At 36.4% G+C, this 13,023-nt stretch overlaps 1 protein-coding gene across 11 annotated transcripts in view; it reads left to right on the forward strand.

The window, feature by feature from the left end:
- ASPH (aspartate beta-hydroxylase) overlaps window positions 1-13,023 on the forward strand; it is a 222,546-nt gene that overhangs the window by 40,324 nt on the left and 169,199 nt on the right. For 6 of the 11 annotated variants that reach the window (XM_027042930.2, XM_053208014.1, XM_053208016.1 and 3 more), the window contains exon 3: window positions 3,106-3,174. In XM_027042930.2, coding sequence (XP_026898731.1) covers window positions 3,106-3,174 — 69 coding nt within the window. Of the gene's footprint in view, window positions 1-1,439; window positions 1,485-3,105; window positions 3,175-13,023 lie in introns of all 11 variants that reach the window. The other 5 variants (XM_027042929.2, XM_053208017.1, XM_053208012.1 and 2 more) reach the window with 1 other exon arrangement.

Consider the following 13,023-nt stretch of genomic DNA (forward strand, 5'->3'; position numbering starts at 1 on the left):
AGTATTCTCATTTTTATTTATCGTGTTAGGAGTTTTAAGTATTCATGAGCCACTGAATTTATTTCAGGACCCAATTTGCAAGACCCTTCCTTAGAAAGCATTTTGAAGCATACCCCTTCTTCTTTTTGGAATGAATGTGTGTGTGTGTGTGTGTGTGCGCGCGCGCGCGCGTGCGCGCGTGTGTATGTATTGGTGCTGGGATGGGTTGTATGTGTGTGTAGGTGTTGGGATAGGAGTGTGTATATGTATGTAGGTATTGGGATAAAGGTATGTATGTGTAGGTATTGGGATAGGGGATAGAGGTATGTGTGTAGGTGTTGGGATGGGGGTGTGTCTGTGTAAGTGTTGGGATAAGGGTGCGTGTGTGTGTGTAGGTGGTGAGGTGGGGTGTGTCTGTATGTGTAGGTGTTGCCATAAAGGTGTGTCTGTGCTGTATAGGTGCCAGGATAGGGATGCATGTGTGTGTAGGTGCTGAGATTGGTGTGTGTGCATGTGCGTGTAGGTGTTGGGATAGGGGTGTGCATGTGTGTGTAGGTGTGCATGTGTTAGGTACTGTCTGTCTGCTGTTGCAGTTGTCATGTTATTTCAGATAGTTGTCTTCCTTTCTCCTGATTTTTCCTTTTCTCTCCCAATAATCACTGCAGTTGTTCATGACTTTTTACATTAATGATTCATTACCATTTGTAGAGTCATATTCCTTGTTTTTTTTTCTGCCTCATGAAGTCTTTTTTTAAATTGAGATAAAATTTACATAACATAAAATTCAATATTGTTGATATGTGAAAATGTACAGTTTACTGGCAATGTACAGGTTACTAGTATACTTTCTGCATCTGTGATTTGCTTATTCTTGATATTTCGTATACAATCCTACATTTTGCATTCAGCATACTGTTTTCAAGGTTCACTACTTACTCCATTTTATGGCTGAATAATATTCCATTGTATGGAAACACACCACATTTTGCTTATCCAGTCATCAGTGATGGACCTTTGGGTTGTTTCCACTTTTGGTTATTGTAAGTGGTCTTCCTCTTTAATAATCCAGTGAAAAATGTGGACCCTGTCACTGAAAACAAATCCCGTGCTGTTCTATATGTAGCAGGTTGCATAGAAAATCCCCTCTCTTCCATAAAGCCTTCTGCTTTAGATGTGAGATTATAGTCATCTTTCTGGGGGAGAAAAGGCAAAACATGCTTATGTGTAATCTCCCTTTGGTTGAAGCTTTTCATTGTGATTAAAGCAGAGTGTCTCTGGATAGACTGTGAGAGTAATAGAGGAAGAATTTTAGTTTGGAGACAAACTGCTGAGTACATCTGTGCTTTTGTTGACGTACTATGGTATATTGCTAGGGAACATCTATTAAACAAGCGAAGAGATTTAAAATTATTATACATTTAAGAGCAAGTAACAATTTTCATGTTTTTACATGCATGCAGCCAAAGCAAAGGACTTCCGTTATAACTTATCAGAGGTACTTCAAGGTAGGCCTTTGGAGATGCATTTTAAGTCTACTTGTGATATCTCTAAAACGTCATCCTTATTTTATTAACTTAGTTGTCACATGCATCAGAGAATATAAGTGGTAGGACCAATTTCCCCCTTGAAGTTTGTCAGAAAGTATGGTATTTTCTATCTTTTTTTTTTTAATGTTTATTTATTTTTGATAGAACACAAGGGGGGAGGAGAAGAGAGAGAGGGAAACACAGAATCCGAAGCAGGCTCCAGTCTCTGAGCTGTCAGCACAGATCGCTCGAACCCACAGACCATGAGATCATGACCCGAGCTGAAGTCAGACGCCCAACTGACTGAGCCACCCAGGCGCCCTGATATTTTGTCTTTTTAATGTTACTTGAGCTCTGTGCTATAGATTGCCTCAACGTGCAGACCAGTGCTTTCTATTTTCTTAGTAATGGAAACGATACTGATACTGCCTTATCTGTCCATCACTATTATTACTATTATTATTATTATCACCATCATTTCTAATGTGTTTTCTAAACCAGACTTCTACATGGCAAGTTAACTAGTTCCCTAAGTAGAACGAAGGCTCTGGGAGGGTAAAGATTGATCACAGCCACTTTTCTCCAAAAGTTCTGCCTGCTCTTAGGCAATGTTTTAATTTACTTTTTATTAAAGAGATAACAGTACTACAAACTGATGTTTTAGTACTAATGCTGGATTTGTGGTTGTTGTTTAAAATACTTCCGTACGTTATGTCTCTTCACAGCCATTATCCTATAATGAGTTATAAATCATGTTGATTTTAGGACGTTTTTTAGGGTTGAATGTATCCGACTCATATTTGAAGTGCTAAGCATAACAGTGCTCCTAGATAATAAAGCCTTAAGATACATATTTATTCTGCTTGAAGAGGAAAGGCTCTGGTTCTGTTGTCTTCTCAAGTTGTGGTTTAATCCTTTTTTTTTTTTCTTTAATAGATAGCTAGTGCTAGTTAAGTTTTAGGTGAGATAATTAAGTTTTCCTTTGAATTTCAGAAAGCCAGTTTTACATACTTTATTTCCAGAAGTCTTTAAGGTTGAGTCATGATATTTCTGTTGTAAATCATTATTTTATAAAATATAAAATTAATTGCCCTCTTATTTTCAGTATTTATACTTGATATTAATAAATATTAATTATATTTAGTCTTTATTTGACGTTTGGTGGGTGTTCCTTTTGTTTTGAATATTGATGGTGGTAGGAACTTTCCTACTTTAGATGCATTAAATTTCATGTTAGAAACACCTCAAGAATGTTTCTTATATATGTTGAAAATTTTACCTAAAATCTTTTTTAGTAGCGTAATAAAATTCTTCTGAAAGGAGTAAATCAGACACTATTAAAACTTTAAAGAAAATATTTTAGCTCAGTTATACTTCTTAGATTGTTAGCCAGACAGTTCCTGAATCTGTAAGAGAATTGCCTGTCACTTACTTGTAGGTAAGGTATTCAGTTAGGATCTTCAGGATTTTCAGGATTCAGAGAGCAAAGAATTGCATTGATCGGTAACATTTATGGCTAATGTTCAGGCCTGCAGTAAGTGGTAATACCTTATCAAACTTTTCTCCTTTCTTCCCATCCATCTTTTCCTCCCCTTTGCAGGAAAACTGGGAGTCTATGATGCTGATGGTGATGGAGATTTTGATGTGGATGATGCCAAAGTTTTATTAGGCAAGTAGATTCTTTACTTTTTGCTGGAAACAAAACAATATGTTTGCCTTAATAATATCTATGTCAGTCGTACACATTTTATGGAAGATATTTTCCCAATTTAATTGTATATTTCATTTTTACTGATGTGTTGAGGCTTAATTGTTTTTCCATGGACTTACGTTTCAATTTACTTTTATAAGTGGATAAGTGTATAGCTCTTGCACGTAATATTTTTATAAGCATAATAATTTCATATCTGTTTTCAGATTTAAAGCACTTCATATTCTGAACTTAACATTTGAGCATATAGATAACGTCCTAGCCTGTTTTCAGATATGGTAATTATAGCCATTCATTATCATCAGTTGACGTAATTCACTTCCATTTGAAAATGTAAGTTTCTAAAGGCTTACATAAATTCATTTTGAAATAAAATAGTGGTACTAAACATTTTAAAGTGCCCTATGCATATTTTAAAGGTAACATTAAAATATGAACCAGTAGTTTTTGGCTGGGTTTCTTTATTTTAGAAATCTTGAAACTTTCTCTTTCTATCTCTAGAATTACCTGTCTTTTATCATTGAGATATTTCTTGTAATATATAAATATGTGATATTCCCTCATTTGTTTTATTTTTTTTTTAATTTTTTTTAATGTTTATTTATTTTTGAGACAGAGAGAGACAGAGCATGAACGGGGGAGGGGCAGAGAGAGAGGGAGACACAGAATCAGAAGCAGGCTCCAGGCTCTGGGCCATCAGCCCAGAGCCCGACGGGGGGCTCGAACTCACGGACCGCAAGATCGTGACCTGAGCTGAAGTCGGATGCTTAACTGACTGAGCCACCCAGGCGCACCCCCTCATTTGTTTTAAAATGCTGCCTTCCTAGAAAGGATGGTACTGATTTTAATATTTTATATAATCTGGCCTGGTGAGATGTGTGTTTCTGCTTGTGAAACAGCATTGCCTCCTTTGCTTTACTATGTAGTGTTACATGTATTAAAATTTTATATACTAAATTATTTAGAAAAATTTCAAATAAGACATGGTATTGTACACTATGTTTGCCAGAGTATTAGTGCAAAGAAATTCATCTTAGACACACAGTTTTGTGTCTATTTTGTGGATATGAAAAAAAATGAGAGGATATCACATTTATAACCAATGGTCAATCTTAACGGCCTTATAAAACAGTAACTTCTAAATATGAAAAAAAAAGGTATAGTTGTGACTAAGTGTAATTTAGCTTCCTAATTTTGACCTTAGTTTATGTTTGCTTATTACTGCTCAGTGAGAATTAGGTTTGCTGCTTGCCAGTGGAAGCTTACTATCCATGAAGTTTTTTCTCTGTCTTAACCTTAATGGAATTTTCTATTATTTTGTTATTACATATCTAAATTTTTCTATGAATATGGTAAATCCTCAGAAGACTATAATCCAGGACATGTAAAGGAAGTAAAATATATAGAATTTAACATATTGGAATGATGCTAATTTGCTTGCCTATAAATGGTTTATTATTCCATTATATTACTTTAAACGATGGGTTCTGAGTAGTGAAGCTTTTTCATTTTAAAGATAACTTCATGTGGGCCATGTTTCCTCATTTTTAGAGATAATATTACTTCCATCTGCTACATTTTGTTGGGTTTTTTGGGGGGAGGGCTGGAAATCAGCTATGTGGTTTGTCAGGGAATATCAACTATTAAATATTAAAATATATTATTTCGCCTATAGAGCACGCTGATTCCTATAGCAAATACATTAATAACTTGATTTTTAGTGTTTTAGTTTGCAAGAGTTTATTTCCTGTAATGTTTTAAGCAACCATTAAGAGGTTAATTCATTGTAACTTAGAACATTGCCATTTACAATAGACATATATGTGGTATGGGCAAATTATAACTTGTTCCTTTTATAAAAATTGTATATTTGGAGGTAGAACCAAATTTGGTGAATCTCAGCGTTCGTTTTGATCATTTGACTATTAAATGCACAAAGGCTAAGATAAACTATCTTACCATATAAATGTCCTAATTCACAGCCTGTGGCTTCACAGTTAGCTGAAACAAACCAGAAGTGAGCAGTCTGGCTCACTTATGTCCTCGGACCCTATTTCTGTAGTGATTGAATTCTCTGCATGAAATACGAGCTTGACTGGAATTGAATTTTATAACTAAAGTTCTTTTTTAGTTGGTGAGGTTATCGTAGCTTAGTTGTACCTCTGTTACTGGCAGGTCGTTTGAAAACGAGAGCCTGGTGAATTCTTTGGTTACAGAGTCATTAATGGGCTCTGTATGTTCAGGGAAAGGTATTGGGGTGGGGGGAACAAATTCAGTGAGTGTATATCCCAAAATAAACCAGACTTGTTGGGTACATTCTCACTGGAGAGACTGCTCAAGGTATGGCTTTGGATTAAGGCACAGGGAAACCAGAGGGACAGACGTAGTTAGGAAGCTGGAGATAAGGGAGAGCTTGGCTTGTAGATATAGTAACAGTTGAGATATGCTGAACTTTCGTAGGGTTGGCCTTTCTTTCATAAGTATTTCTTTCTGCACTCTTAAATCTGCGTGTATCTAAATGTTATCAATTTGAGGAAATGTACCCATTCATATTTACATTTCACATTTTAAGATTTGGTTTTTCTTGTGGAATATAAAGAGAGAATGAAATATGTGTGGGTAAATCAAGATATTCTGAACAGCCATCATTAATCTCACTTCATTGTTTCTGGCCATGGCCCTTATGATATACTTGGAAAATATTCAGCCTGTTTACATACTTCCTACTTCTGTGGCCAAATTACTTAAAATAACGTATCTTTGATAATGGTTTGGATTATTGAAAACTACATTGTTGGACATTATATTCTTTGAAAACTTGTTTCCTGAATAAAATTAACAGGAAAATGATCCAAGGACTAAATGCCTAGAGTAGCATCATCGTAGAGTAGCACTATCTGAGGATTACGCGATTGTCCTTTTGTCCGTGACTAGCACCTAGCTGGCACCACATCAGGCGTGGCTAGAGAACAAAAAGGAACACCGTCCACAATTCCTAGAGCCTTGATAAGCTTTTGTAGACCGGATGCATCCATGAGTGAACTGGATCTTGTCCACTCAAAGGCATTCGCCTCCGCCCTTGGGTTCAGGCCTGCTCTCAGAGGCTGAGGAATTATATCCCCAGAATATTTCCCTTTTTCTCCTTGAAGTAGTATTTTTGTCTTAAGAACCACAGGAAGCTTGCATACTTGAGTCATAGTTTTGTCCAGATACTTCTGCCTATTTGTTGAACACTTCAGCCTGTCATACTGAAGGGTAGTAAAGTTTTATAATTTATATTTGATACTTGGAAGTACTAGTACTTGAAAATGGAGAAAAAGAAACATGATTGTTGTGAATATACAGCTATAGTATTTTAAGGCAGGAAGAAGAAACAGTGTTACTCCCACAGAGATTTGAATGGGAAATACAGACCTCCTCGGTTCATAGCCCTTGTCAACTGTTAAGTTCAGCGGAAAACATTCTAGTTGTACCAACAAGTAGTTTACATACCAGAATACTGCAATTTGTTTTCTCCTACCCCCCATACACAAAGAATGATATGATGTAGCTTTTCTGTGGACCAGAGTGGGGGAAATACACTGTATACTTTAATATTTATACTAGGTGTCTTATTGTTGTGGCTTAGCTGCCAATATTGATTGCTGGCGGTTATGCCACATGGAGAAAGTTTGAGTTGTCCAAGCCTGACCTACTCAATGAGGTGGCTATAATCTGAAAAGCTCTAAAGTCATGGATGTTCACATTTTTTACAGCCAAAGCCCTTTACCCTGTGGGTTTTTTTTTTTCTTCTTCACAATTATGGGTTTTGTTATATATGGCTTGGCAGTATTGGTGGATTTTTATGTTTACTGGGTCCAGAGATGTTTCTTACCCAAAGCCAGTTCTTCACAGGAAAAACCTATGATATAAATATATACTTTGCTTTCTTTCCATTTCGATGGCCTGTTTTGGGACTAATACTTAAATGAAACAAAACAACAACAACAAAAACAGGAGCCAGGGCCTTTGCAGTAGAAGCTTATTTCTTAGGCGTATGGAAAGAGAACCTTGGAATATTCCTCTTAGCAAATGACTGACTGGGACCTGGATCAAATTTAATATTGGTAAGCAGAGTGAATTATGATTAATAACTGACTCTTACCCTTGGTCAGAATTACAGGACCATGAGTCAGTAGCCGGAACACTGTAAATTACAGCTAACATCTTACTGTGTTAAACTTCAAGTTGATTATCTGATATAATTTGAATACATGTACATGTCTATCCGTGGATGCTATCGACAGTAGTCTTGGGAGTCATGTAATTCCAGAGTTTCTAAAGTTAACTCTGGGTCCAAGGGGCAAAGTGTGAGGAAATGAACCTTTTTATTTTCTTCCAATGAATATGTACTGATATATGTAAATGCTTGTATAATCAACTCTCGATAATATCTGGTTGGTAACTCAGCAAATGTGGAGGTTGGTCAGAAGTATCTATCTTTTTACCCTCATAGTACTTTCATTCGTTCTTCCACTGACATTAATCAATTGATTTTGGCTGAGGCAATTTTGTGTTTGGGGGCTCTAGATTCTCTACTGAGAGAAAGGCAAACCTGGTTAGGGGCTGGTAGGAATGGCGAGGATTGGTCGAATTGGACCTTTCCTGTGGTACCTATGATTGAGAGTTGATTGTAAGGTGTGCATCTTAATCAGCCTCTTTATTTTCCAAAATACCTTTTCCATAAACTTCTGTGACCATGATGCACATCCTTTTTGAGATCACTCTTCCTCAACTTCTTTTTTCCACCTAACTGCTCTCCTTATTTTCTCTTTCTCTCTTCCTTTATTCTTATGTAGGCCTGACCAAAGATGGCAGTAATGAAAATATTGATTCTCTTGAGGAAGTCCTTAATATTTTAGCAGAGGAGAGTTCAGATTGGTTTTATGGTTTCCTCTCATTTCTCTATGATATAATGACTCCTTTTGAAATGCTAGAAGAAGAAGAAGAAGAAAGCGAAACCGCAGATGGTGTTGATGGTACGTCACAGAACGAAGGGGTTCAGGGCAAGACTTGTGTCATTTTGGATTTACATAACCAGTAACTTTGATTCAGGGACTGAAGTCATTGGCTTATGAAAACCCGAAGCAGTCTCCTGTTTCTTTCTTTCCTTTGCTCACCCAGGGCTTAACGCGCAGTGGGGCAGCTGTGATCAAACAGTAAAAGGCAACCACGTGATCTCTCTCCCCAGTACAGCTCCTAGCTAGTCCCTTGCTCAGCTCCCCCACCTCTAGAGAAGAAAGTGGCACCCCTCATTCTTGTAGTAGTCTACAAAGTGCATTGACGATGTTGTTCTTGGTGGTATAATTGGTTTCTGTATCGTTTTGTTGCAACTTATGTATTCACTGAACTAAATTGAGAAGGCTTAATGGCAAATTGTTTTGTGATTAACCCTTGATGCTTGTCTTTCTAACACACTATTAATGGAGATGGTTATAATTCACTTGATTATAAAAATGTTTCTGGCATGATTCATACATTAAATGCTTCTCTGTTCTTTAATATGACTGGTGTGTAAAGTGATGGTTCTTGAAAAAGCTGATTTTCTTTATTGTAATTTGTTTAGGTTAACTGATTTGTCAGATAGGATAATACAAATTTCAGTGTAAAATTCTGTATTAACGGTGCTTTTAAAATAATTTGAAAATAAGCCCATGTTTTTGCCTTAGAGTAGTGAAATTACTGTATTCAGATAGCAGTATGTCTGAATATTTCTGTACAAAAGCAAAATTTATTTTTAATTTTATTTCCAAATTACATCCAGAGAAAGAAATTTGTATTTTTTTTAAGTAGGCATATTACTACACAAGAGGGAAAATGTGAATATGTATCTCAAATAATGTTGTACATATTAAAACTATTCATCCTAAATAAGTCTTTTTCCATTTTTTCCCCTGTATTTCCTTATTAAGTGACTATCAACTTCGGCTTAGGTAAAATATGGTTTTTAGATTTATAAATTAAATTTACTAAAGTGGTGATTCTTTTCAGGAGAATGATTTTTTTTGCCATTAGAAAACCTTGAAAACATTTTTGAATCAGTTTATTTAAAATGAATTTGCTTCAGTAATAGTAAAAGCAATTGTATTAACTGTATATGACATGCATTTCATAAAATGAGACTTTATGTGTATCCTTACTGCTTGAAAGCGATTAGGACCTCTGGTTTCTGTTACCTTTTAGGGAGTGGTGTTTCATGTGTTTAAATCTCTTTGAGCTTAGCTTAGCTCTCTGTGAAATTTAGCTTTGATTACTCATTGAGCTTAAAATTTGAATAGGTTACTATTTTTGAACATTTATGTAGCTATAGTAATTTCTCCTTTTCAAATATTCATTCCTTTTTTTTTTTTTTTTTTTTTTTTTTTTTTTGTATTTAACCAAATTGCTTTCGGTAAGGTAGATAAGTCACCCATTTTTTTTCCAGAGGGGAACTTGACAAATTTGGTTTCTCAGCTGGAAATCACAGTTGGAGGCTATTTAGGTATTTATAAGTATGCAGCTCAGCGCAGCAATAGCCGGAACGTAAAAGTATGAAATCAGAACACAGGAAGCACATCAGCTTCCCCTTTACCCACCACTCACATGTGTCAGAAAAAGACTGCAACTTGCTAATCTTAAAAAGCATTATTTTAAAGCTACTTTTGCATGTGGATGCGCATGTTGTACATGGGACAGTGATCTCCTGAAGCTTACGTGGCTATTAAAACTCTAGTCTGTCCTTCCCTAATTATTCAGGGAATATGATTTTGTTAATGGTTCTGACAGTGGAAATTTTCTGATTTTGAAATGTTAATATCCTGGAACACACGAGTGTGATTTTAATAATGTTCTTTTTGAAAGTTTAGGCAGTCTTCGTCCATTTTGATTGTGTCTTCCACTTTGGATTTGAATACTATGAAATGTCAAAGTTCATTAGGTTTAAATTCGAAATAATCTTATGCCTCATGCTCAATGAAATTCATGTAGCCAGACATCTAAGATGTATTTTTTAAAGCAGTCATGCTTTAAAGCAGTCATGTTTCAGTGTTCATTACTACTAACTCTAGAAGATGTGTGATTAGTTTGAGAAGTAAATTAATTAAATTTGTGTGTTAAAAATGTTTGGAATCATTAATTTCTCATCAGGCTCTTTTTTTGTGTGTGTGTGCCGTGGTAATTATACTAATGAACGTTTTATGTACAGAAATTAATTATGCTTTATTTTTGTAAGTGAAAAATAAGTGAGGTAATAATTTTCTATTTTTTCAGTACCCTCTCTAGTCACCCCTTTTGAAAAGTCTCTGATCAAGGTAAAACAGGGAGCTGGTGAACCCCTGACTTCTGTGACTTCCTTCAACTTGTGGCTAAGGCTTGTTTTGGTGAGAAAAAAATAAAGTTGTTTGCAAAACAAGTGTAGCGTATTTTGAAGCTGATCAAAATTACTTCACTTAAATTTTTTGTATTGTATTATAAATTTTAATTTTTCTAAGGATTTATTGTATAATTTTTTAATTCATAGTATAAATATTTTCCTAGCTTTATGTGTTTTAAGCTTAGGAACTTACTTAAAAAGGCAAAATTGTATTCTGTACATCGGAGTCTTTATTTGTAGTCATGCAATTTTAAGTTGTATCGTATTTACTCTGCTTTTCTCAGTTCGAACAACCATAGGAACGTCGCGGAATGTGCTCTGTGTTCAGATGTAGCCTTGTGTCCTTAGAACTGCAGAGTCGGGTTCTCCGGTGTTTGGCTTAAAAACCAAGCAGTGGCACTCTGGGGGTTTCTTTTCTGCATTGTAGCTTCTTTCAGTCCCAGTTTTCTCTGGGACATGAGTGGTGGGGCGTAAGGCAGTTGGAGAACTATCTTGTGGGTGCTGGTCTTGTTAAATCCCTAAAGCCTAGCTGCCAGCTGCCTGCCTGGGAGAATCAGGTAGATGCCCCAGACATAATGGAATGCTGGGTGATGGTGCTTTTTCATCTTGTACTCGATTCTTTATTCTAGGAATTACCCACCTGCCTCATAGAGCTGTATCCAGACATGTAAGCAAAACTTCTCTGCTTGAATTCTGGTGTGTACGTACTTACTTACAGTTTGAATACAATGTTTCCTTTCTACCCTGCTAAAGCTTTGGAGAATTCTCAAAAGCAGCTAAAGGCATTGGCAGTTATTCTTAATTTCAGTGATCACTTGGTAGTTGCACCTTTTGGTGATTGATATTCATGATCCTTTCTAAATGAGATCCTGGTCTGTGAAATAAATAGTTCTCTGTGATTTGGGCTGTGGAATTTTCTTTGATTACAACGCATATTTGGAGCATTTTCATGAAATTCACTGACTCAGACTTTATTATACAAGTCGACTGATAGAATTGTATGCCAAATTCTGTGCCTCTGATACTTGTTGTTAGTTGCATAACCAAGTAATACATAGGAATAGATATTAACTAGATTGTGAGCTCCTTAAAGTTAGGAACCAGGTCGTAGGCTTCATTTGAATCCCTCTTCAAAGCTGAAGCCAACGTATGACATTTATTAAATATTTACTGGGGTTATTAGTCTTGATGAGTGATAACCTCAAGAGTTACTCATTGCATAATGAAATACTGAGGTGTGTTTTTTTCTTTTTCTGAAACCAGCTTAAATAAGTGAAAAGATTATTGGACTCTTTTTTTTCCCCAAGAGAAGTGCCATTTTGAATTCCATACAGTAAACCTGTGCTAACTGAGGTCTAAGGTGAGCTTTCCCATGTCTCCTAGGTTTGGTTTTGAGTTTGCATCTTCATTCAGACTTTCCGTCTCTGGATATAATCCCTTCCTAAACTTTTAGTCATTCCGTTCTCTTCTGTTCTGATCTTCCCTTCCCCGCTTACCACAGAGCATTGGAAGGTTTGTAGCTTGCTTTTTTCAAAAATGCCTCTGATAATACTGTTATGACATCTATTTGAAAATAGAAAAGAAATTGGTGTAGTGTCCTGGCATTAGCTGAACTAGGTAGGCATCCATTCTAGAGCAACAGTCTGCATAGCTCAGAGAACTTAGGCATTTGGGCCTTTTTTTTTCTCTCTCTCTGTGGTCAGCGTTGAAATAAATTGTGATGTTTTGGTATGGGGAGGAGGAAGGTGAACAACTCAAGCTCAGGGTGACTCACAGGTCTCACCAGGGGCCGTGGGAGTGGCTGAAGAGACCCAAGTACAAAGCGATTCCCAGCCTACCAAGTGTATGGCCGTGTCTCCGAAAACCTGTAGTAGCTACTTGGGTTTCTGTAATGGAGCCAGTCTTCTAAAATTATGTCTGTTGCATGTGGTGGAACCAACCATTGGCTTCATGATTCAGCATGTTAATTTGATACAGAACATTTCATCTTGAAAATGTGTGTGGGATAGTGGCTCTGAGGCAGTTGCCAAAATGACATTAATTACTTTTAGGCAACTCATGTTCTAAGGAAAGAACATAAGACCTGCTTTTTAAAACTTGCTGTTCAAAAATTCTCAAATAGTTAACAGAGCTATTTACAGTAATTACCTTGAAAACCGTCAGACTTTTAGGGGCGCCTGGGTAGCTCAGTCGGTTAAGTGTCTGACTTCAGCTCAGGGCATGATCTCGCGGTCTCTGAGTTCGAGCCCTGCATCAGGTTCTGTGCTGACAGCTCAGAGCCTGGAGCCTACTTCAGATTCTGTGTCTCCTTCTCTCTCTGCCCCTCCCCCGCTTGTGCTCTGTCTCTCTCTCTCTCAAAAATAAATAAACGTTAAAAAAGATTAAAAAGAAAACATCACAGTAACCATAAACGCAAA

This window comes from Acinonyx jubatus, chromosome F2 (assembly GCF_027475565.1).
Source record: "Acinonyx jubatus isolate Ajub_Pintada_27869175 chromosome F2, VMU_Ajub_asm_v1.0, whole genome shotgun sequence".
In the NCBI taxonomy this organism is placed as follows: Eukaryota; Metazoa; Chordata; class Mammalia; order Carnivora; family Felidae; genus Acinonyx; species Acinonyx jubatus.